Genomic DNA, 22,130 nt, shown 5'->3' with positions numbered 1-22,130 from the left:
AAAAAAGTTGTTACGCTATTACGCAGCGACCGCATGCGCAGATGACGCAGTTACTCCATTTTGGGTCTCAGGCTGCAGTAGTTAGCTGTAGCTGTTAGCTTTGGAAACGCGTCGTTACTTAGTTCGGGTTTATTTTTCCCGCTTCGATAGTAAAGTTGAGTAAACAGAGAGTTGTCTCCGTGTTCAGGTCTGAATCTGAATTTTCTTCGCCTGAGACATGGACGGAGAAGAGGACGACTTCATGTCCGGGAGCCGCTCCGGTAAAACCGTCCTCCTGCTTTGTTTCCTATTTAAATAACAAACCCACGTTAACTAACGTTGACTGTTGATCCATGAGTAGAAGGCCTAGGTTAAGTTTAACTTTGTAAAAATTAGTAACGGAATGTTATTTATCCTCTTAACTGCATGGTGATGAGGGATTAGCAGCAGTGTTGGATTTAAATAACCAGGAAATGTTCCGTTGTAGCTTCATGAACATCAGACAGGCAACGCTACAGCCCACCATCCTATTTGTCTTTAAATATCTTAATAAATGATGATGTTTGTATCTCATAATGATTTGGATCCGTCGCCTCCTCTCGGTTAACATCGTGCTGATTTGAAGGCTCACTTTATTTCAGTGTTGGTTGATTACAATGATAGACATCACATAATAATAATCTGAAATTAAATGTAATGTTATTGATATTGAACGATATCTGTGCCGAATAAATAAGAAAATATTAAAGATTATATCACCCTACATTTCAGCAGTATCTTTTATTTTATACCATGTGCTTTTGAAAAAGGCATACTTTTTTACATGGAGTTTTGTCGTGAAGACTCTTGAAGATCCTAAGATTTTTCTTGCTTTTTGAGGTGTAAGTACTGACTCGTTAGGATGCCCAGAAAAAAACACATCTCAAGAATTATATCTCATTATGTTTCTCAGATTATATAATGTATTCTACTTGGTCATTACCTGTGAACATTAAAATGCATGTTTTGTGCATGGACCTTGGTGTGCAGACGGGAAAGGATCCTGAAATCTTTCTGTTTTTAATGAGGGTTTGTACCTGAAAGTGAAGCTGAAACCAATCGTAAACCCCGTTGAGTTGCCATAGACTGAGCCAGATTCAGGTCTGGTTGGGTTCCTCTGTAGGCCTGAGGCAATACACATGGAAAACAAGAGCATAACAATAACAAGGGTGGGCATGTTTTAGCAGAACTGTTCAGACCTAACTGTAATTTAAAAAAAAAAAAAAAAAAAACTCAGATGAAGGTTAAACTATCCAAATGTCTAGCTGAAGTCCTTTTCAGAAACCATTTAAAAAATGACTTTATTCCTCTAGCAGCTCTTTCATTAGGGAGCCACATTTTCCGCCTCCTGCCTTTTTGCAGGTGTTTATGTTTGACATCAGTAACAAATATTTTGTAATAACATTAAGATACTGATGTGTTGTGTTGTTTCTGATCTGTTGTATGTTCTGCAGATGACGGAGGTGGCACTCCGGTTCAGGATGAACACCCAGCGTCAGACGGTGAGGACATGAGGAGCGACAGGCAACAATCTGAGGTCAGACTGAGTCTTCACTGCTCAAAGATTTATTGTTGTTTGTTTGCAAATGCCCAAAAAAAAGTGGATTTACTGTCCTATCAAATGATCAAATGAAAGTAATCAACTAAAACCACTCTTCTTCATTAATCTAATATTATTTGTATTAGACAGAAAAATTTGGTCGTGCTCAGCTCAGTTTGTGTGCTGCTGTTGTGGAGGATCATAACCAGCTTCACGGACTCTGCAGCTCTCAGTCTCAACTGACGTTTGTTTGATTAATAGTTTCATTCTGGATCAGTTAAGAGTTTTTACTTTTATCTTTCACTCTGATCCATACTTGTGAATATTTCAGAGACACGGGTGGTGAAGTAGTGAACTGAAGCCAGATTTAATGACAACCTTAAATGAATAACTGTCATATCCACAATGTGATGAATATTCAGATCAGCTGTGTTATACTGTGTTTGTTCTTGTTTTAAAAGATACTGGCCCATTTAGACATATGATTCATTATTAAACTTTTATTAAACTATTAAGAATATGTTGCTGGTTCATATCCACATTCTCAGACCCTCAGACCCTCAGAGCTCAGAGGAGAGGGCAGAGCTGTATGATGGTCATTCTCAGTCCTAGTTGGTGCTGCTGAAGTGCTGAGGATGATGTCAGAATCCTGATTTATTCTCATCTTAACCACATTAACTTGAAATAATCAACAAATTGCATGAAAGTTGTGATTTGGCTCCTCGGCACAGGTTGTTGGTGTTTTTGTCAAACTGACCTGCCACCATTTGTCTCAACAGGACGAGGGCAGCAACGATGAGGATGCCCCCCACGCCATGGAGACCAGCGGGGCAGCCAGCGGCTCTGACAACGAGGGCCACCAAGGAGTCAACAGCGACTCGGAGGGCGAGGCCCCCAGGCACCACAACGATGGCGACAAGAGTGACTCGGAGGCAGAGGCTCCTCGTCCCGCTGACAGCGATGACGACTCTCCAGTCAAACGCAGGATGAGCGGATCAGACAATGAGGAGGAGTCCCTGGTCAAACATGGAGCTTCAGAAAACGAGGAGGGGGAAGGTTCGTCCCCTGTCAGACGCAGGGGCAGCAGCTCGGACATGGAGGAGGGGGAGGAACGGCACAAAGCAGCCGCAGACAGCGACTCAGAGAACGAGGATGCCAAACCTGTGGCATCCAACCGGTCCAACGCTGACAGTGACTCTGACACAGAGACGCCTGCCAGACGCAAGGTGGCACAGATAGACTCTGAAGAGGAGGGGAAGCAGCAGGAGGAGGTTGAGCGTGGAGGAGGAGGGAAGTGGAAAGCTGTGATGCAGTCTGACAGTGAGGAGGAGGAAGGAGGAAGGAGGAAAGCTCCAGCAGGAAGTGATGGAGAGCAGCAGGATGAAGAGAGGGAGCAGAGAGACGACAGTGATGACGAGAAGCCAGGTACTGACCTCAGACCAGCTCATGACATAAATATCAGTACATAGCTTCAAAACTAAATGATGTAGTTTGATTATGTAATGATTTTAGTATATTTAGTGTATTCGGAGGATGGACAGAAGGGAGAGAGAGGAGAGACGTCAGGGAACAGTTGGAGCTGAGATTGATGCTATCCTTTGTTCTGATTGTTTCTCTGATAACTTATGAAGCAGAGGTTCAGCAGGTTTTTACCAGCAGCTGAATTATCCACAGAGTTGTCCTCCTCTTAAAACCAATAGAAACACCTAGAAAGCAGTTTACCTTTAAAACTCAGAGATTCACCAATGCTCTTCAGTGACACAGGACAGGACATCTCCAGCAGCTGGGAGCTGAGCTGTCTACCATTTCCTCAGCTTGTTTCACTGATAACTTCAAATCCAGATGTCCGATGACTAAAATCCTTCATCTGGTTCAAATATAGAGCTGAATACGGTGTAAAAAGTGTATGTGGCTTAAAAGTAGATAAAAGTCAATGTTGAACTTCTGTCAGACAAACACACTGACACATGATCATAGAGGATATGATGTCAAGTAAATTTTTATTTGTATAGCACCAATTCACAACATACGTTATCTCAAGGCACTTTCCAAATAGAGCAGGTCTAGACCTTCTCCCCAACAATTCCCACAAAGAGCAGCGCTAGGTGACAGTGGCAAGGAAAGACTTCCTTTTAAGAGGCAGAAACCTCAAGCAGCACCAAACTCAGGGTTGGCAGCCATCTGCCTTGACCGGTGAGGGAGAGGGAGAGAGAGAACAAGAATGTACAGTGATAGTAATATTAATAATAGAGACAGGCGTCATTGACAGGCTGACCAATGAAACATTACCATGATTGAAATTACAGATTTCTCTGGTTTGAGAATTGATGGAAACACTTGGGATAGTGTAACAACCCAACAACATAAATAACATAGGTCTAATTGTTTTTACACATTTTAATGATGAAAAGTTACAGATTATAACTTTAAGCTCCATCAGTCAATCTCTTTGTTTTATCAGTGGATTCATTCAATAGATGCAGCTTTAAAAACAACATCATGAACTGACTTCTGTCATTTGTAGGAGCATATTTCATTGGTATTATAGTACAGAAATAAAGCTCTGACTTCCTGCTGAAACCTGAGACTGTAGTTGCACCACGGGGTTCATCTTTAATTTAAGAGGAATAGTTGATGTTCTGGTTGATTAAGCATCGCTTGATTAATTTGTGTGTGTGTTTGCAGTGAAGAGGAAGAAGGCCATCGTATCAGACAGTGAGGATGAGGATGAGGAGAAGGAGGACAAACCAGGTAAGACACTGTGAAGTGTTTTAAAACTATCTCCCTCTGTGTACTTGGTTCATCATCTCTGACACTGAATACAAACAGTAAACAGTGCAGTAAACAGCTGCTGTGACATCAGTACTGTGGTGTGTTTAGCTGTGAGACTCACAGAGCAGCAGCTGTGATTCAGGGGTGGATTCTCCCTCTAAATCCCTCTGAGGCGCCAATTCTTTAGTCGCTCTGGAGCTCGGGCTCCCGCAGGGAAATTGTACTGTGATGTGACCAAACTGGAAGAGTAGTGAAGATAAAGAAATAGACCACTGGTGGGTGGGTGTTGAGGACAGGTGCAGGATTTACTGTTGATTCAACAATGTTTCATTATGGAAAAATTAAGAAATAGAAAAACACATGATACAGTTCCAAGGTTCAAAGAGTGAGACGCTCTGGACCAGACGGTTTTACTGTAATTAATAATGATTATTATTAATGTTATTAGCTGTCATTACTATTTTTATCAGTAGGAGCACTATAGTTGCCACTACATTACTATCGCTGCAGCTACTGTCACTATTATTAATATTGCTATCACTGTACATTCTTGTTCTTTTCCTCTGTGTTCTCTCTCTCTCTCTCTCTCTCTCTCCCTCCCTCCCTCCCTCCCTCCTTCCCCAACCGGCCGAGGTAGATGGCCACCCACCCTGAATGAAAAATTAAATAAGAAAATTATTACAATTGAAGTCGCAACTTCTGCCAAAGTAATCGTAAATCAATTTTATGGCATATCGTGCAGCCCTAATTCTAAGTATGTGCGTGTGACTGAGTGTCTGCTGTATGACTCAGTTTTCTTTAGTTTTTCTTTCTTGTTTTTTTGCTGAATATCTTGTTTGTTACTGAAGTGAGTCAGCTGCTGCTTTGTTCATTACTATATGTTGATGTGACAATTTACTTATAGAAAGACCTGCACAATAATAATCCAGTCCAATACAACTTCACTGAGTTTATAATGTTCAGTTTCTGATTCTGTTGTAAAGGTGTTCATTCAGTTACATGTTGTAGTACTGAGGTCACAGTGATTGTGTTTTACTGGACTATGTTATGAGAGGTGTTTCTAATATTCTGACTCCTTGTTTGTGTAAATAAGGAGGACAAACATGAGAAAATATGAGCAGTGAAGAGATGTGATGTTATGGCAGAGCTGTTGGATTGGATGTCATTAGACTTTACAGGTCTAATCTAATAAAGTGTATATTCATAGAACAAAAATATTTGCTACTTATGGACGAAAGGCTCAAAAGTTCTTTCTTCTGTTTTGAACTTCCCATCAGCCTCCAGGCTCCGGCTCACTTTACAGTAAAGGACAGAGAGTTTAACTCAGAGCAGCACAGTGGGATGAGTCTGGAAGTTTGAAGCAACAATGAACTTTTACTTTGCATGTGTAGTCAGCTCCGTAGAGGCCAGTTCTCCCAGTTTGGTGTGGAAGAGCGTGACTCTGATATCAGCCTCATCCAGCACCTTCAGGATGAGATGGAACACCAACTGTGATCCACACCTCATCACCACTGTCAGTAGGGCTGCTCGATTATGACAAAAATCATAATCACGATTATTTTGATCATGATTACTCATTGACTTTGGAAACACCACGCATTTAAAAAGAACATTGTCTTTTTAACAGTGGACTTTTCTTCAACTTAAAATACAATTCAATGGAAAAACAAACAAACAAATTAAAAGTTAGCTTACTAGATGGATAAATAGATAGATTGATACACAAGCCAATACTTTTTGGACAGACACCCAGTCATCATAATTTCACAAAGTATTTTTTCATTTGAGGTTTTAGAAAGCCAAATGTGCAAGCAATACAACACAACAACCCACTCCAACATACGTTGCTAATGTTAAAACGTAACTCAGAAGTGGATGGGGCGATGGTTTTTGTAGTGGTGATGAAATTTGTTGTGAAACAAAATTGTTTTATCTCGATTATCTTGTTTTCAGAATTGTTCAAAGCCAAAAGTGTAATGGAAAATAATATTAGATTATTCGCCCAGCCCTAACTGTCTGTGTTGGACCTCACTGTTGCTCTAATGTGTGTCAGTGGGAGTAAATCTCTGCTGCAGGTTCAACATCTGCTGGAAAGACTGAAACCAGAGGTTAGAGGCAGATCATACTGTCATACACTGAGGGAATGTTCAGATGGTACCATCAGGCTCATGTGTTTTCTCTCTGTGGTCCTAAGCAGTGAAGAGGAGTCGGGCAGTGTCAGATGATGAGAACTCAGACAGTGATGGGGGGTTAATTGGTCCTGATAAGAGTCTGGCAGCCAAATTGAGGGAGCTGGGCTCAGACAGCGGGAGCGATGACGAGGCGTCGAAGGCCACGGCGGGGAAGAAGGATGAGAAGGCACTGTTCGGCAGTGACAGCGACTCTGGAGACGACGATGAGGAGGAGTGAGTTCTGGACACCAGTTCAATTTAAACCTCACTGACCTGTCATTATAAACTCACACCAGGCTGCCACATGTTGCTCATACACAGAACTTTGCCTCAGACTCTAGTGGAGATCCAAAAATTTAACTTTGGGGTCAAACATGTAGAATATTTCCATCTGATGGAGGAATGTTGAATTCAGTGGAAACATCGTAGAGCTTCAGCAAAGAGCTGAAAGAAGCTGATACAAATAAGAATTTTAATCTGAATTTTAAAGGTGAAATCTGCCTGTTAGGGGGTTCTAACTAATGCTGCCATTTTAACCTGAAACAGGACCACACCTGGGCTACAGGCATCTGCTCAGTGTCAGTAAACATCTCGTCCATTTCAATTCATTTCATTCCTGAATTGTTTTAGTCTTTCATATGAAATGAAACCAGCAATTAATCCACTATTTGATTGACAGAAAATAATCAAAAACTATTTTGATAGTCGATCAAGTAATCAATTTTTTAAGCAAAAATAACAAAATAAAACCTTGTGGCAAACATTTTCTAATGTTTTACAGACAAACAGAATCAGTTCATGCAGAAAATGGACATCAGATTAATTAATAAAGAAACTAGCAGACCTAATGAAAACTTAACTATTAAACACAGAAATCTTTCATGTCACAAATACAGCTGAGACTTTTTGTCAGTTTGTGCCTCCAGTCTGTTAAACATGTTGTGGTTTTCTTTTTATTGTATATTTGATTATCACATTTTGTTCTGATGGACATTTTAAAAATAATTCGGATGGTTAATTTGGAAAAATTATACACAGATTAGTAATTAAGAAAAATGAGAAAGTGATCATTAGCTGCTTCCCTATGCATGAGAGAAAATAATAAATCAGTTTCAGACCAAAAAACTTTATTAGTCCCTCAAGGAAAAACTGGAGGCCAGACTTGTTTGCAAACATAACACACACAAACTTTTTATTCACACAAAGTGAACTGACTCTCTGTTACTTTAATGACCCTCGGAAACAAACATTTGAACCCCAAGTCTGAACTGGGAGCTGCTGGTGTGACAGTTGACCCCTCTGTTTCGTGCAGGAAAATGATTGCAGACATCTTTGGAGAGTCTGGAGACGAGGAGGAGGAGGAGTTCACGGTGAGTTTGTTTATGTCGTTTGTGTTTCTGAATCATCAGCTTTACCAGTGCTCTTCTTAAACACTAACAGATCACACCTTCCCTCCTTTCCCCCACACTTCTATAAGTCCTCACCAATATTTTGGCCTTTCTCCCCATTTTGCTTCGCTGCTCATGATTAACAATTTATAAAAACAGCGGGTTAATAACAGGAGACATCAATGATTTAAAAAAAAAACTGAAGGAAGCAAAGGGGATGTGTCAAAGTTAACAGAGCCTGATTAAATATCATCCTGCTCAATTTCTGGACATGAAGGTAGTTGATGGATTAGGTTTTATTTTCACTTGACTGAGTGTCTGTTCCTGCTGCAGGGTTTCAACCAGGAGGACCTGGAGGGGGCCAAGAAGGAGGCCAGGGAGAAGCAGCACCAGCTGGAGGAGGAGTCTGACTCTGATGAAGGCGTTGACCGCAGTGGTCAAGAGTAAGAAACATGACAGGGCTGAAACAATATATGACAATATGAGGATGTTTCTGAATATTGTGATTTAAATGGCTGAGCTGTTTCTTGTTGACGTCCTCAAAAAATGGGCAAACTTTCTTTGTTCTCGATTTAAAAAAAACAAAACAAAAAAAAACAAAAAAACTACCAACTTAACTTTTTTAATATAAAATATTTATACTATCTCATATTTATTGTTAACAGCGATTGTGGAAAAAGTATTAAATCCTTAACTCAAGTCAAAGTACTAAAACCACACTAGAAATACACCATGACAAGTACAAGTGAATGTACAATGTTATACTATTACATTATTACATAGTTATTTTTGATGTAGCAATATGTAAGTGGTACTACACACTAGTGTTGGACCTAATCTATAAACATTAATTTTTATTGTTTATATTTGCCACGCTAGCAAAGTAGAAGTACCTCAAAATGATTATCAGTGACCCGTCACTAGCAGCTCGCTGGTTTCCATTCTCACTGTCTGCAGCTCAACACACTTCTAATGATGGAAGTTTTCATTAAAATCATAGCTCCTGTGATTTCAGCACATTTTGAATAAGAATTTCTATATAAAAACTATTAAGTCAGAGTTAATAATGACAGATACAGTTCAGCTATCACGCACTGATGGAGCTGTATTAACTGTCTGCAGTACTTGAAAAACACAGACAAACACACTGTCATTGGATCTTGAAATCTTTGCATAGAAAAATTACAAAATATATAAAAAGCTAAATAGGTAAAAAATATAGTCTTTAGATACTGAATGTAGAAATTAATGCAAAGAGAAAACAGTTATGACCAAACCAAACCTGTACCAAAAAGGTTTAAATATACCAACATGATACAGAGTCATTAACATGTGAGGCTACAGACATTTTTTATTTCTTGGTTTCTGCTTTATAAGTTGTAATTGAAGACTTGTAATCTTTGTGTGTGTGTGTGTGTGTGTGTGTGTGTGTGTGTGTGTGTGTGTGTGTGTGTGTGTGTGTGTGTGTGTGTGTGTGTTCAGCACCAGCTTCATGTCTGACTTCGACATCATGCTCGCTCGGAGAAAAGCCATGAACAGCAGGAAGAGAAGACACCGCGACGGAGGGACATTCATCAGCGACGCTGATGATGTGGTCAGTGCCATGATCACCAAGATGAACGAAGCCGCAGAGGTCTGCCCCACAAAATAAAAGCCTCATCACCCCAATCACTGTTTTTTTCGGTGCCTGACTGACTGTGTGTTGTTTTAACAGGAGGATCGAACTCTGAACAGTCAGAAGAAACCAGCGCTGAAGAAACTCACTCTGCTGCCACAAGTCGTGATGCACCTGAAGAAGTAAGAGCTCATTATATTTGATATCTCACACCTCATAACCCCTCCGTCAGTCAAGTCTTTAACTTCTCCTGGAGCTCTAGTTTAAGGTGTTGTGGTGGTGTTTGTCCCTCAGACAGGACTTGAAGGAGACGTTTATTGACAGCGGAGTGATGTCTGCCATTAAAGAGTGGATCAGTCCTCTTCCAGATAAATCACTGCCTGCTCTCAGAATCAGAGAGGAGTTGCTCAGGATCCTTCAGGAGGTGAGTACAGATGGTCACAGGTGGACCTCTGGGTTTCTTTTTTAAAGACCAGGGCTATTTCATTGTTTTGACTGTGTGTCTCCTCCTGCAGCTGCCCAGTGTGAGTCAGGAGACTCTGAAGCACAGTGGGATCGGCCGGGCCGTCATGTTCCTGTACAAACATCCCAAAGAATCTCGATCCAACAAAGACCTCGCTCTCAAGCTCATCAGTAAGGACCTCTCACCTCACAAACACTTAGAGACAGGAGGACCAACACTCACGTTCTAAATGAAGTGGAAAGCCCCTTTTCCATTGGTCAAAAACCCGCTAAGACCTGCTAGCATTGGGTTTTTGTCAGCAATGGAAAAGGGAACAATCAGCATTCACCCCTGGGTCACATGACTCTGCAGTAGACGCAGGTATTTATCAATTCCGGCTCCGGTCAGCGTCGGTGTAAACAACACCTGAGTGAATGCACAAATTTTCCCCCCTTTCCTGCTGTGACGTCTGTAACGTCTGTAAGTCATAACAGAAAAACAAACTCGACTGGCAGTGGAAAAGGGGAAATTCAGCTTTTATTAGTGGGTTTACCCGCGTTTAAAACCCACTTATACCTGCTAATTTTGGTGGAAAAGGGGTATAATTGTCAAGACAACTGGTACTAAGTCGTTCTAAAACAACCTTCATAAAGTTACAATAGAACACAACATAAAAAGCTTCTGTTTGCTCATTAATCCAGTTTGATGTTAAAACTTTTAAATAGATTTTTAAATGTTTTATATAACCTTTATTAACACTCAGATGAACACATTGAGGGGACCATGTGTCCTCTCTTACAAGTGTGCTGAGTTTAAAACAATGAAAGAAAAAAAGTAACGCATTACAACAGGACAATGACATTGTCATGTGTTACAGGAAACATCACAGTAATACATAAGCAGTAATACAAGATGGCAAGATGAGCAATAACAGAAGGAAATGGAAAATAATCACGAACATAGTCTTACAAAGAAAAAAAGTGTTAAATCAAAATCATCAGTGTGTTCGTCATGTAATCCATCTGTGTTACGACTAGTGGAGAGTCGATCTACAGGTCTCTACAAAGTGTTGAACTTAACTCAGAAGTCTTGAATATTGTTTCTTGCCTGTAATATTATTTAAATACACTACCGTTCAAAAGTTTGGGGTCACCCAGACAATTTTGTGTTTTCCATGAAAACTCACACTTTTATTTATCAAATGAGTTGCAAAATGAATAGAAAATATAGTCAATACATTGACAAGGTTAGAAATAATGATTTTTATTTGAAATAATAATTTTCTCCTTCAAACTTTGCTTTCGTCAAAGAATGCTCCATTTGCAGCAATTACAGCATTGCAGACCTTTGGCATTCTAGCTGTTAATTTGTTAAGGTAATCTGGAGAAATTTCACCCCACGCTTCCAGAAGCCCCTCCCACAAGTTGGATTGGCTTGATGGGCACTTCTTGCGTACCATACGGTCAAGCTGCTCCCACAACAGCTCAATGGGGTTTAGATCTGGTGACTGCGCTGGCCACTCCATTACAGATAGAATACCAGCTGCCTGCTTCTTCGCTAAATAGTTCTTGCATAATTTTGAGGTGTGCTTTGGGTCACTGTCCTGTTGTAGGAGGAAATTGGCTCCAATCAAGCGCTGTCCACAGGGTATGGCATGGCGTTGCAAATGGAATGATAGCCTTCCTTATTCAAAATCCCTTTTACCTTGTACAAATCTCCCACTTTACCAGCACCAAAGCATCACCAGACCATCACATTACCTCCACCATGCTGGACAGATGGCGTCAGGCACTCTTCCAGCATCTTTTCAGTTGTTCTGCATCTCACAAATGTTCTTCTGTGTGATCCAAACACCTCAAACTTCGATTCGTCTGTCCATAACACTTTTTTCCAATCTTCCTCTGTTCTATGTCCGTGTTCTTTTGCCCATATTAATCTTTTCCTTTTATTGGCCAGTCTCAGATATGGCTTTTTCTTTGCCACTCTGCCCTGAAGGCCAGCATCCCGGAGTCGCCTCTTATCTGTAGATGTTGACACTGGCATTTTGCGGGTATTATTTAATGAAGCTGCCAGTTGAGGACCTGTGAGGCGTCTATTTCTCAAACTAGAGACTCTAATGTACTTGTGTTCTTGCTCAGTTGTGCAGAAGGGCCTCCCACTTCTCTTTCTACTCCGGTTAGATCCTGTTTGTGCTGTTCTCTGAAGGCAGTAGTACACACCGTTGTAGGAAATCTTCAGTTTCTTGGCAGTTTCTCGCATGGAATAGCCTTCACTTCTAAGAACAAGAATAGACTGTTGAGTTTCACATGAAAGTTCTCTTTTTCTGGCCATTTTGAGAGTTTAATCGAACCCACAAATGTGATGCTCCAGATTCTCAACTAGCTCAAAGGAAGGTCAGTTTTATAGCTTCTCTAACCAGCAAAACTGTTTTCAGCTGTGCTAACATAATTGCACAAGGGTTTTCAAGGGTTTTCTAATCATCCATTAGCCTTCTAACGCAATTAGCAAACACAATGTACCATTAGAACACTGGAGTGATGGTTGCTGGAAATGGGCCTCTATACACCTGTGTAGATATTGCATTAAAAACCAGACGTTTGCAGCTAGAATAATCATTTACCACATTAACAATGTATAGAGTGTATTTCTGATTAGTTTAATGTTATCTTCATTGAAAAAACTGTTCTTTTTTTCAAAAATAAGGAAATTTCTAAGTGACCCCAAACTTTTGAACGGTAGTGTAGGTTATATATTATATAAGTTGTGAGCTATTTTTAATCATTTTTCTGTTGAGGTATTTATTATTATGTCATTATTGGTTACTGCTAGCCACTATAGTATCTCATAGAAAGTAGCAAAACCTGTAATTATCTTTTTATTTGGTAAATCTTCCCATTAATTTGATCTGGGTCCAGGTCCATGCTAATTGATTGGTTGTAAATTATATTACTAAAAGTTCTTGTTCTACACAGTTGAAAAGTAAAAACAAAAATGGAATGTAAATTACAATAGATACATGTACTTAAATAATAATTGTTAATTAATTAATAGATATTAGATTTCATTCTATATGGTATTGATTTGATTTGCAGAAACCCTCCAAAAGGTCTTTTTCAGAATAAGAGCGTGATCAGCTGAGAGCAGTGCACAATGCTAACTGTCATTAAAGGCTGGTACAGTGTCACTGAGGATTAGCAGAGACAGTGTACTGATGATGAGTGTGTCTTGTGTCCAGATGAGTGGTCGCGGCCGATCTTTGGTTTGACGTCGAACTACAAAGGAATGACGAGAGAGGAGCGGCAGCAGAGAGACCTGGACCAGCAGATGCCTCAGAGACGACGACTAAGGTACTGACACACTCAACTCTCATCTCCACAACATCACACAGCTCTCATCATAAAACTGTATGAACAGACTGTATGAATGAATGGAGAGCCACATGTCCGTGGAAAAAGGAAGAGCACATTCAGCTGCTTTGGAATATGTTGACAGTAAAGTGAAGCGTGCACAGTTTGATGTAAATGAGCCAGAATATGAAAGTGGCCAACAGCGTTTTAAAATGTTTAATTTAGTCAATTCCTGAAATCTTCCCATTAGGTGAATTATTATTTTCCTTATATATCACTTTTCATACATGAGTTGCTAAGTGATTTACAGAGACATAAAACCAGAAATACCAGATCAAAATTGAATAAAAATAAATAAGATTAAAAATAAAACAGCAACTAAAGACCATCAGTGAGACACATGTCAACATGTTGACATTCTAATTCATGAGTATCTTCAAACCTCATTTAGATATCAGCTACAAACCTGTAAAGATTAACTGACTGACAGAGTATTCAAAACTGCCTCTGCGGTACTTCCTGCTACAGTGAGTGAAATGCATCATGGGAGCACAATATAATGTAAAATAATTCAGGTGTTATAAGGAGACTTTGACATAAGACAAGACACAACATTATTCATTTGTAAGTAATTAAATTATAAAGAACAACTGACACACAGTGCACCTGGGATCTTGGGGCCCTGGGTAGTTCCCTACTTCATTGTGGCTCTATAACTAATTAATTAATGTCAGAGCCTTTTTTCTTTTATCTCTGATGCTCTGTATTTGAAGACGATGAAAAGTCTTGTGGTGTAGGTTTATGACATGTCACAAATATCTGCAGCAAAAGATGAAAACCACCCACATATTGTTTTAGTCTGCGTGGATGTGACATTATTCTTCCTCAGGTCTTTGTAGGTTTCAGGTCATATCTCCCAGTTCCTCCAGGTGTTTTCATCCTACATAATCTCTCTCTACTTCTTTTTTTGTCATGTTATTTTCATTCTCTCCCCTCCTCAGCATCATATTGTTCTTCTTCTTCAGCCTCTCCTGTCCTGTTCTGGTTTTTATGTTCTTACTCAGTTTTCTTCTTTTACTCCTCCTCATCCTTCCATTTCATTATCCCCCACCCCCCACCCCCCACCCCCAGTCAGCCTCAGAAGGTGGAGAGGGCAGAGGAACCTGACGTCTTCTCTCCACCAATCAGGTTCAGTTTTACAATTGCATGGTTGCACTTCAAAGTCTATAGACTGAGAGTTTAACAGGAATTCAAAGTGTGAATCCAAGCACAGATAGAAGGACTGAACGTCCTTATATGGGCCTGGAAGGGAGGAAGCTGACTAGGCTTATGTTTACTGTGTGAAGCTGTACACACGATGTAGCCTAAGTTCAGCGTTGTTCAGCACAGTAGAGCCGATAGTTCCTGAGCCATCAGGAGAGAGCAGGGACTGTTCTGGCATCAGGAATTAAAATTAGACTCTGGTTCCTCTGGTTGAAATGCAGGTAAGGTTCCTGGTTTCCTGAAATGGTTCCTGGGTCGCAGGTCACAGACTTTAGCACTGACTTGCTGACTAACTGCTGTGAGGTGGAGAATGCTAATAATAGCATGGAGACTCTGCTGGTGGTGTTGCTGCTCAGTGGGACATTTATCCTGCACGTCAGCAGACTGTGGACGTCCTGCTGAGTTTAAGCATCAGGTGCAACATTCCAGATGTATGAACTCTGCTTGTTTCCCACCCTGGTTACTGTGTTCACTGTTAATTCATCATGATATAAACCCATGTATCTCTCTCTCCCTCACTTTCTCTCCTTTTAGTTCAGGGGGTCAGACGCCTCGCAGAGACCTGGAGAAACAGCTGACTGGAGAGGAAAAGTAAGTTCAGTTTCACAGTGACAGAAGCTGGTGGTTTGTTGTCTGTTGGATCCAAGAAGTTTTGATGCTTTCAGTTCCACAGCGCACATATCCAAAAGCTTTTTACAGGAACTGGAATCGACAGAGCTCTTGACTTATAAAATCATGTCACTGTCATCACACTCATGTCGAGTGAGGCTGCAGATGTCTGACAATATGAAAGTTTGATTTTGTTTTTAACGATAAGGATAAACACTAAGCTCCACCTCCTCCCTGCAGAGCTCTGCGACCCGGAGACCCCGGGTTCTGTGCCAGGGCTCGGGTCCCGATGCCTTCCAACAAAGACTATGTTGTACGGCCCAAGTGGAACGTAGAGGTGGACTCCAGCAGAGTGAGTACATGGGTGGGTGGGGGGTGGAGGGGTTGTCTTCCTGTTCTGTCAGAAAGTGATCATGTCAGAGAGTCTGAAGGCAAAACCTGATGTTCAGTCACCTGGAGAAGTTGAAAGTCATTTACAAAAAGAAAAAAACAGAGTTTAAAGGATGTCAGCCTTCACTATCTTCACTTCTGTGTGAATTTTATAATGAAGGGGAGTCATCAGTGACTGGATCTGTGAACAGTAGGCTGCTGTTCTATTTCGCCACCTATGAGGTTTATCCAGGGGAATGTGTTTGGGAAAATAAAGGCAGATTTTTCTCTGGTATTCTGAATAACTCTTCAGTCCATAAAATTGTTAAAATAATAATATTTAAAGCTATAGTAGTAATAGTAAGAATCCCTTAAAATAAAAATGCATATATAAATCCCGTTTGCCTTTATTTCAGTTGAATTATCCAGTGAACCAGTTAATCAATATTCAGCAAATGTCATTTAGATTGATTCACCTCTGAATGACTTCATAAACTTCCTCCTGTTAATAATGAAGTTCGTAGAGTTAAACATTAAAGTTAGTGAATAGTTCATACAACAATAAATTATAAAATTATCAGCTATAACTTGGTGTAATATTCAATCAGAGCTCTTATGTTTGTTTACTGTCAGTGGAGGTTTGAGTTTAGGAGCTGAGCTGTGATTGGTCCTCTGTAGAGCGGCTATAAGAAAAGCCTCAGCCTGCTGGAGAAGCACAAGCGGCGCTTTGCTGAGGAAAGGAAAATGCGTCGCCCACAGGGAGCTGTCAAGATCAGCATAGAGGGGAACAGAATGCCCCTGTAGTTCCTGCTGTTGACCTGTGGGGGCAGTAAGTCCTTCTGCATGGTGTGCAGTGATGGTGCAAGCTGTGTGTGGTGTTTTTCCTGAAAAAGGATGCACCGCTGTTTCCAGATAAAAGATGTTAGCCTGTAAACTGACTCACCTGTGAACTGATTTACCTGTGAGCACACAGCACCACACTAACATGGCTCCTGTGTGGAGTCATGAATGTGTGATGAATTTGGTGGAGGCTTTTTGTTCATGGGTGTTATGATGCATGACACCTTACACCTTTTGTTGAGCATCCAGGTGACATGAGGCTCCTCTGATCCATCAGCCTGTTTTGTGTTGAAGTGACATCAGCTTTTTGATGAGCTAACAGCTCAGCTGACTCGGCTGTTGACAGCGATGATACTATAGCTGAAACGATCATTAGATTAATCAATGATTGCTGAAACAAAAGTGCAGTGGAAGATTTCAGCTTCTCCAGTGTGAGGAAATGTTGCTGCTGCTGCTGCTTCTTTTCTTACATTTGATAAACAACTCAATTCACTGTCTAACAAGACAAATTTAAAAACAGCAAATGTTCATGTTTGAGAAGATGAAACCAGCTAATTTATGGCATTTTAATGATTAGAATGACAAATAATTTATGAAAATAGTTGCAGACCAAGTAGTGCAGCAGATGACTGCAATAATCTTTCAAATGTGGACACAAGCACTAAAATTAGTATGTTTATCCCTCTGGGGCCAATAATTTGAAAATCCCACTAGCCAAACCAAATTACAATCTTTCCCGTCAAAACTTAAGTCAGTGCCAAAATCTAAAAGGGTAAATACTGTAGTGTAGTGTAGTGTATTGTAGTGCAGCAGGTGACTGCAATAATCTTTTTAAAAGCAAGCACAAGCACCAAAATTTGAAAAATCCCATTAGCCACTTGAAATTTCAAGATGGCTGCCATTTCTGGCCATGGGAAACATATATTTTACCACAGAATTTTTACCCACGGGACAACTTTCGATGATTTTGTAATTGAATCCTGTGCTTTAGACAATGAGGATGTCAAATTCACAACTCTTATATTTCCTCAGAGATTTATTTGTGCAATTTCTGATATGTGATATGAAAAATTCTGCATAAAACACAATGTATTTTCAAACATTTATTATGAATGATTAACCAAAAATTCTGTAAGAGTTAACAGTCTGCTTGTTTATTTGTCTTAACATTAGCTTGCTAGGCTAACTCACTGAGTAATGTGTTTGCTGAAATATACTGTAATATACTGGGATTTGTGCCCAGTTTAACATTATCCACATTCGAAAGATTTCCCTGAAACATGCAGTTATTTTCTGCACTAAAGCATCAATGAACCAATCAAGTGATTAATCATTTCAGTTCTAATTAATACATGACTCTTTTACTGTGTCATTTTGTTGTCTACTCTTCCTCTGCTGTCAATATGACTCAGCAATTCCTGCACATATTCCACATTGAAATCCACCTGCAGCTTCAAATGGCATATTACCTGCCTTCCTTGGTATACTTTTAGCAGTAAGTGTGAGTTTCATGGACAAAATCCAGCAAACTCAAGTAAAGATAAAAGTCCTGGATTAAAAATCCTACATCAGCAAAAGTACTGTAGTATTATCAGCAAGTTGTACTTAAAGTATCAAAGTAAAAGTACTTTGTTCTCCAGTGACTGATGCGTCCACAGGTTCCCAACCTCAAGGTCAGGCCCCTCCAAAGGGACACCAGATTAATCTGAGGGGTTGTCAGAGGATTCATGGTAGAGGAAACAAGAACAACAAAGTTCTGGTTGACATTTTTTTTATGAATGCTGGAAAAGCACATTACACTTAATTTACCATGTGAGCACAGGTACTTCCACTCCAGCTCCATGTTTTTATATCTGGCATTTATTTGTTCATACCGACATTGCCATCAGCTGTTTTAGTCTCTGTCATTACTTGAGTGCCAGCTTTTATTTGAGATTTTATGGTATAGTTGAGCAAAATTCATATATTTTGGAAACAGAAACATTTCTCCACGTTCCCCATGATGACAGGTAATGTAACAGTGAAGCCTCTAAACTGCCTGTCAACTCTGAGGATTCAACTCCCACTGCACATCTCTGGAGAAGTGAAGTGGGCTTAAGAGTGATGAAACACCAGATGAAAACATACTGCTTTTGTTAAAACTGCTTTCTATTGTTAAAAGATTTCACATGTCCAATTTTATGTAAAGTTTGTATGTAGCTGGATGTTGAGCATTTAACCTGACGGCGTCAGTGCAGTCAGATTTAAAGCAGAGATGTTTAAAGAAATCATACAATCCTCAACATGTTTCTATCTCACATTTAGTTTTATTTTCTGTTTCTGTGTCTGTTTCTTCCCTCAGGGTCCGATGAAGAAGGGTTTGTCTCGTGTTGATAAACAGATGCGTAGATTTGCTGACATCCGCCGCCTAACGAAGACGGGTCACGCTGTTAAAATCAGTGTTGAAGGCAACCGGATGCCGCTCTGATTTTAATATCCATAGGATTTATTCACTTTTTGTTCCTGAACAATCCCACAATTATCCTCCCCCTCCCCCCTCCTCCTCAGGTCCAGCTCTGCCTTACTAAAGGGCTGAGGTCAAAGTGTGAACATCTACAGAGACTCACCTGTGCCTGGACACAAAATATTAAATATGATCCACAATGATCCTTGGAATGAATGACAACTGCTCCAGATTGACTGTATCCACAGTGTTAGCATTACACTTGACCTCAAAGTTGGCAGTCAGCTTTATGTTGAAGTCTATAATACTATCCAGTAAGTATTATAAAATGACTCAGAGATAAAAGTAATGTCTAAATTCATTGTATTGACTAATGTTAACAGTTAGCTATGTACCTTTTTACTTCCAAATCAAGAAGGTTCCTAATGTTAACTTATGTTAGCAGTCAGCTACATTAGCCTTATCTGAAACCTAGCAAAATCTACAACATTGGCTTATATTATCAGTTAGCTGTGTTAGTCTTATCTCAAGACTAGCATGGTCCATTAGATAAACTTACATTAGCGGTCAACTACATTTGCACTAGCTCCAAACCAAGAGGATCCTCCATGTCGACTAATGTTAGCATGATGTTAGCATTACCACCAAGCCAGCTAATTAGCATTCATGTTTATATTCAAGTCCAAAATGGTAAATAATGTTAGCAGTGAGTTGACAGAATAATGTGAGCTTTACATCTAAGCTAACCATGATAGTTAATGTTGGCAGTCTGCTACATTGACTTTAGCTCCAAACCAACTGTAAAGTGTCGATAATGTTAAATAATTAGTACTATATTAGCTTTCCCAACAAGCCTGCTAAGTTAGCTAATGTTTAGCTAACAATAATGTAACGTAATGTAGCTTTAATGTAATGTAACTGACTGCTAACATTGTCTTATGTTAGCAGTCAGCTACATTAGCTGTATCTGATGTTATCTAAGGTTAGCAGTATTTTAGCTTTATCTACAAGCCAACTAAGTTAGTTGATGTTAACTTAGTTGGCTTGGTCAGTTTACTTGAGTTAAAACCAATGTAACTAATGTTCATAATGTTAGCTTATCATTCAGCTACATTAACTATCTTTTTAATAATCAAGGTCTAAAACATTATTTATATAAGCAGTTAGCTATGTAACCTTTTCTTCAAACCATTACACTCATTACACTTATCAGATCATTTCTGTCCATAATTGACTATAATAAAAATATTTTCTTAAAACAAGTGACAAAAATCTGCTGGTCCACTTATTTTAAGAGTTTTCTGGAAATGAGTGTCTTCAAACAAAATGAGTAAAGCAATTTTCTGTGCTATAGTAAAGAAAATTAACATTCGTTTTAGAAAATACATTAAAATTAAACTACAAATCTCACCATACTGGCAGTTTTCTCCACTTGTTTAAAGAAAATAAAACTACAGACAAAAATGTCTTTATGACCTCCCAACATCAGTCTTTTAACTTTAAAAACTTCACTATAGCAGCTGCTTGTAGCTGACATGAAGTTTTATCACAGCTGCTGTTCCCCATAAAGGACAAAACTACAGTCTCTTTACAGTCACCTGTGTGAGTTATTTACATTTAAACCAGGTGACTTTACTTCTGTACTACCATCAGTAAGTAGGCAAAGGTGAGATAAAACTGCCAAAACCAGCCACAGTGGAAATTAAATGAACAATGACAGATAGAGGGAGGTAATACTGATGGTCAGTTTGCTTCATGGTGATTCTGGTAGTTAGAGATAAACTCGATGCAGCTGATTCAAGGATCATTATGGTGAGATTTTGAGATTTTTGTCCAAATTCCCCTCAAATTCTCCAGTACTGGATTTAAGAACAAAATCTGCCCCTCACCCTCTTTGACTCTGAATGAGAAGATGTTTGTATTTTACTAATAGGCTGGCCAGACCTACCCCTCAGTCCATTTTCTCTCTTTTCTGCTCCCGTAGCAACTTTACAGGTGGAAACTGTCTGCAGGACTCAGTTCACACAGGTAACACCATGGCTCCATTTGATCTGGATCAGTCTTGACTTTTAAAACAGACTCAAGGACTCTGTAGTGAAGATGTGAGATCTGATCCCAAGTCAGTTTGTTGACTGTGTGAATCAGCCCGTTTGTCTGCACTGTTCTGGATCAGATGATACTTTTCTTAATAAAGACTCAACAGAAACTCACATCTGCTCTCTGAACTCTTCTGTTACAGGAAGTTCACTTAACTTGTGGTTTGTTGGCTCTCTACGATTTCAGACCAAACACATGAGGTAGACCGTAGACTTGAGAACACCCAATAATCCTATGGACTTTACAGACCACACCTAAATGTAAACAGTCACATATTTGATTTTCTAACCTGGGATCCTCATCCTCTATCTTCGAGTTTTCTTTCAGTAGGAAAGTAGAGTTACAGAACTCAGATTCTATAGTTCAATCTTTCCAGTCAGTGGAAGTCAGTGCCAAAATCTAAAAGGGTACATATTGTAGTGTAGTGTATTGTAGTGCAGCAGATGACTGCAATAATCTTTAAATGTGGACACAAGCACCAAAATTGGTATGTTTATCCCTCTGGGGCCATTTATTTGAAAAATCCCATTAGCCACTTGAAATTTCAAGATGGCCACCATTACTGGCAAAGGAAACATATTTTACCACAGAATTTTTACCCACAGGACAACTTTCGATGATTTTGTAATTGAATCCTGTGTTTTAGACAATGAGGATGTCAAAATCACAACTCTTGCATTTCCTCAGAGATTTATTTTTGTAATTTCTAATATGTGATGTGAAAAATTCTGCATAAAACACAATGTATTTGCAAACCATTTATGTATGATGAACCCAAAGTTCTGTAAAAGTCAACAGTCTACTTGTTTGCTTTTTTGTGAGTAATAGTTTGTTGAAATATACTTTCATTTAATTTTTTACAGTGTTCTAAATTTCACCTTCTACGTTGTTGAAATGTTTGATTTGACACCTGGACTATTCATATGAGAAAATAGTGGATGAACTTATCGCAAAAAAGAATATTTCCATGACAGAAATGGCGGCCATCTTGAATTTTCGAGTGGCTAATGTGTTTTATCAAAAGAGTAATACTCAAGGAGGATTTGTGCGAAGTTTAACATTATCCACATTTGAAAGATTTCCCCAAAATATGCAGTTTTCTGTTCCTAGGTAGAGTCCAGCCAGTGTTATGAGTGCAAACATCAGTGTAATTATTAAATGGTTATTTTTCTACAAAGTCTTTTGGTTGATGTTACACATTAATGTTAAAAGTCTT

The 22,130-nt window shown here is 39.5% G+C and overlaps 1 protein-coding gene across 5 annotated transcripts; it reads left to right on the top strand.

Moving 5' to 3' along the window:
• Positions 1 to 36: 36 nt before the first annotated feature.
• On the top strand, positions 37 to 21,027 carry LOC130168309 (protein IWS1 homolog). 5 transcript variants are annotated; one of them, XM_056375067.1, is made up of 17 exons: positions 37 to 260; positions 1,473 to 1,555; positions 2,338 to 2,983; positions 4,244 to 4,309; positions 6,525 to 6,735; positions 7,814 to 7,871; positions 8,223 to 8,332; positions 9,372 to 9,522; positions 9,604 to 9,686; positions 9,799 to 9,928; positions 10,020 to 10,137; positions 13,182 to 13,293; positions 14,425 to 14,481; positions 15,091 to 15,147; positions 15,406 to 15,517; positions 16,213 to 16,363; positions 18,716 to 18,848. In XM_056375067.1, exons 1-16 carry the CDS (start codon positions 218 to 220, stop codon positions 16,336 to 16,338), a joined length of 2,163 nt encoding a protein of 720 aa, XP_056231042.1. In that variant the 5' UTR covers positions 37 to 217; the 3' UTR covers positions 16,339 to 16,363; positions 18,716 to 18,848. The 5 variants fall into 5 exon arrangements, with proteins under 5 accessions (XP_056231042.1, XP_056231045.1, XP_056231043.1 ...); XM_056375070.1 differs by lacking the exon at positions 14,425 to 14,481 and having other exon boundaries at positions 40 to 260; XM_056375068.1 differs by lacking the exon at positions 16,213 to 16,363 and having other exon boundaries at positions 41 to 260; positions 6,528 to 6,735; positions 18,716 to 21,027.
• The last annotated feature ends 1,103 nt before the right edge of the window (positions 21,028 to 22,130 follow it).

The sequence above is a fragment of the Seriola aureovittata genome, chromosome 4 (assembly GCF_021018895.1).
Source record: "Seriola aureovittata isolate HTS-2021-v1 ecotype China chromosome 4, ASM2101889v1, whole genome shotgun sequence".
Taxonomy (NCBI): Eukaryota; Metazoa; Chordata; class Actinopteri; order Carangiformes; family Carangidae; genus Seriola; species Seriola aureovittata.
This window is presented reverse-complemented; position numbering and strand designations above follow the sequence as displayed.

Excerpts from the sequence above, each read along its gene's own strand:
- LOC130168309 (XM_056375066.1), top strand. The coding sequence starts at position 218 with ATGGACGGAGAAGAGGACGACTTCATGTCCGGGAGCCGCTCCG. Across the intron at positions 4,310-6,524 it reads GGAGAAGGAGGACAAACCAG|CAGTGAAGAGGAGTCGGGCA; the intron begins GTAAGACACTGT and ends TGTGGTCCTAAG. Across the intron at positions 13,294-14,424 it reads CCTCAGAGACGACGACTAAG|TCAGCCTCAGAAGGTGGAGA; the intron begins GTACTGACACAC and ends CCCCACCCCCAG.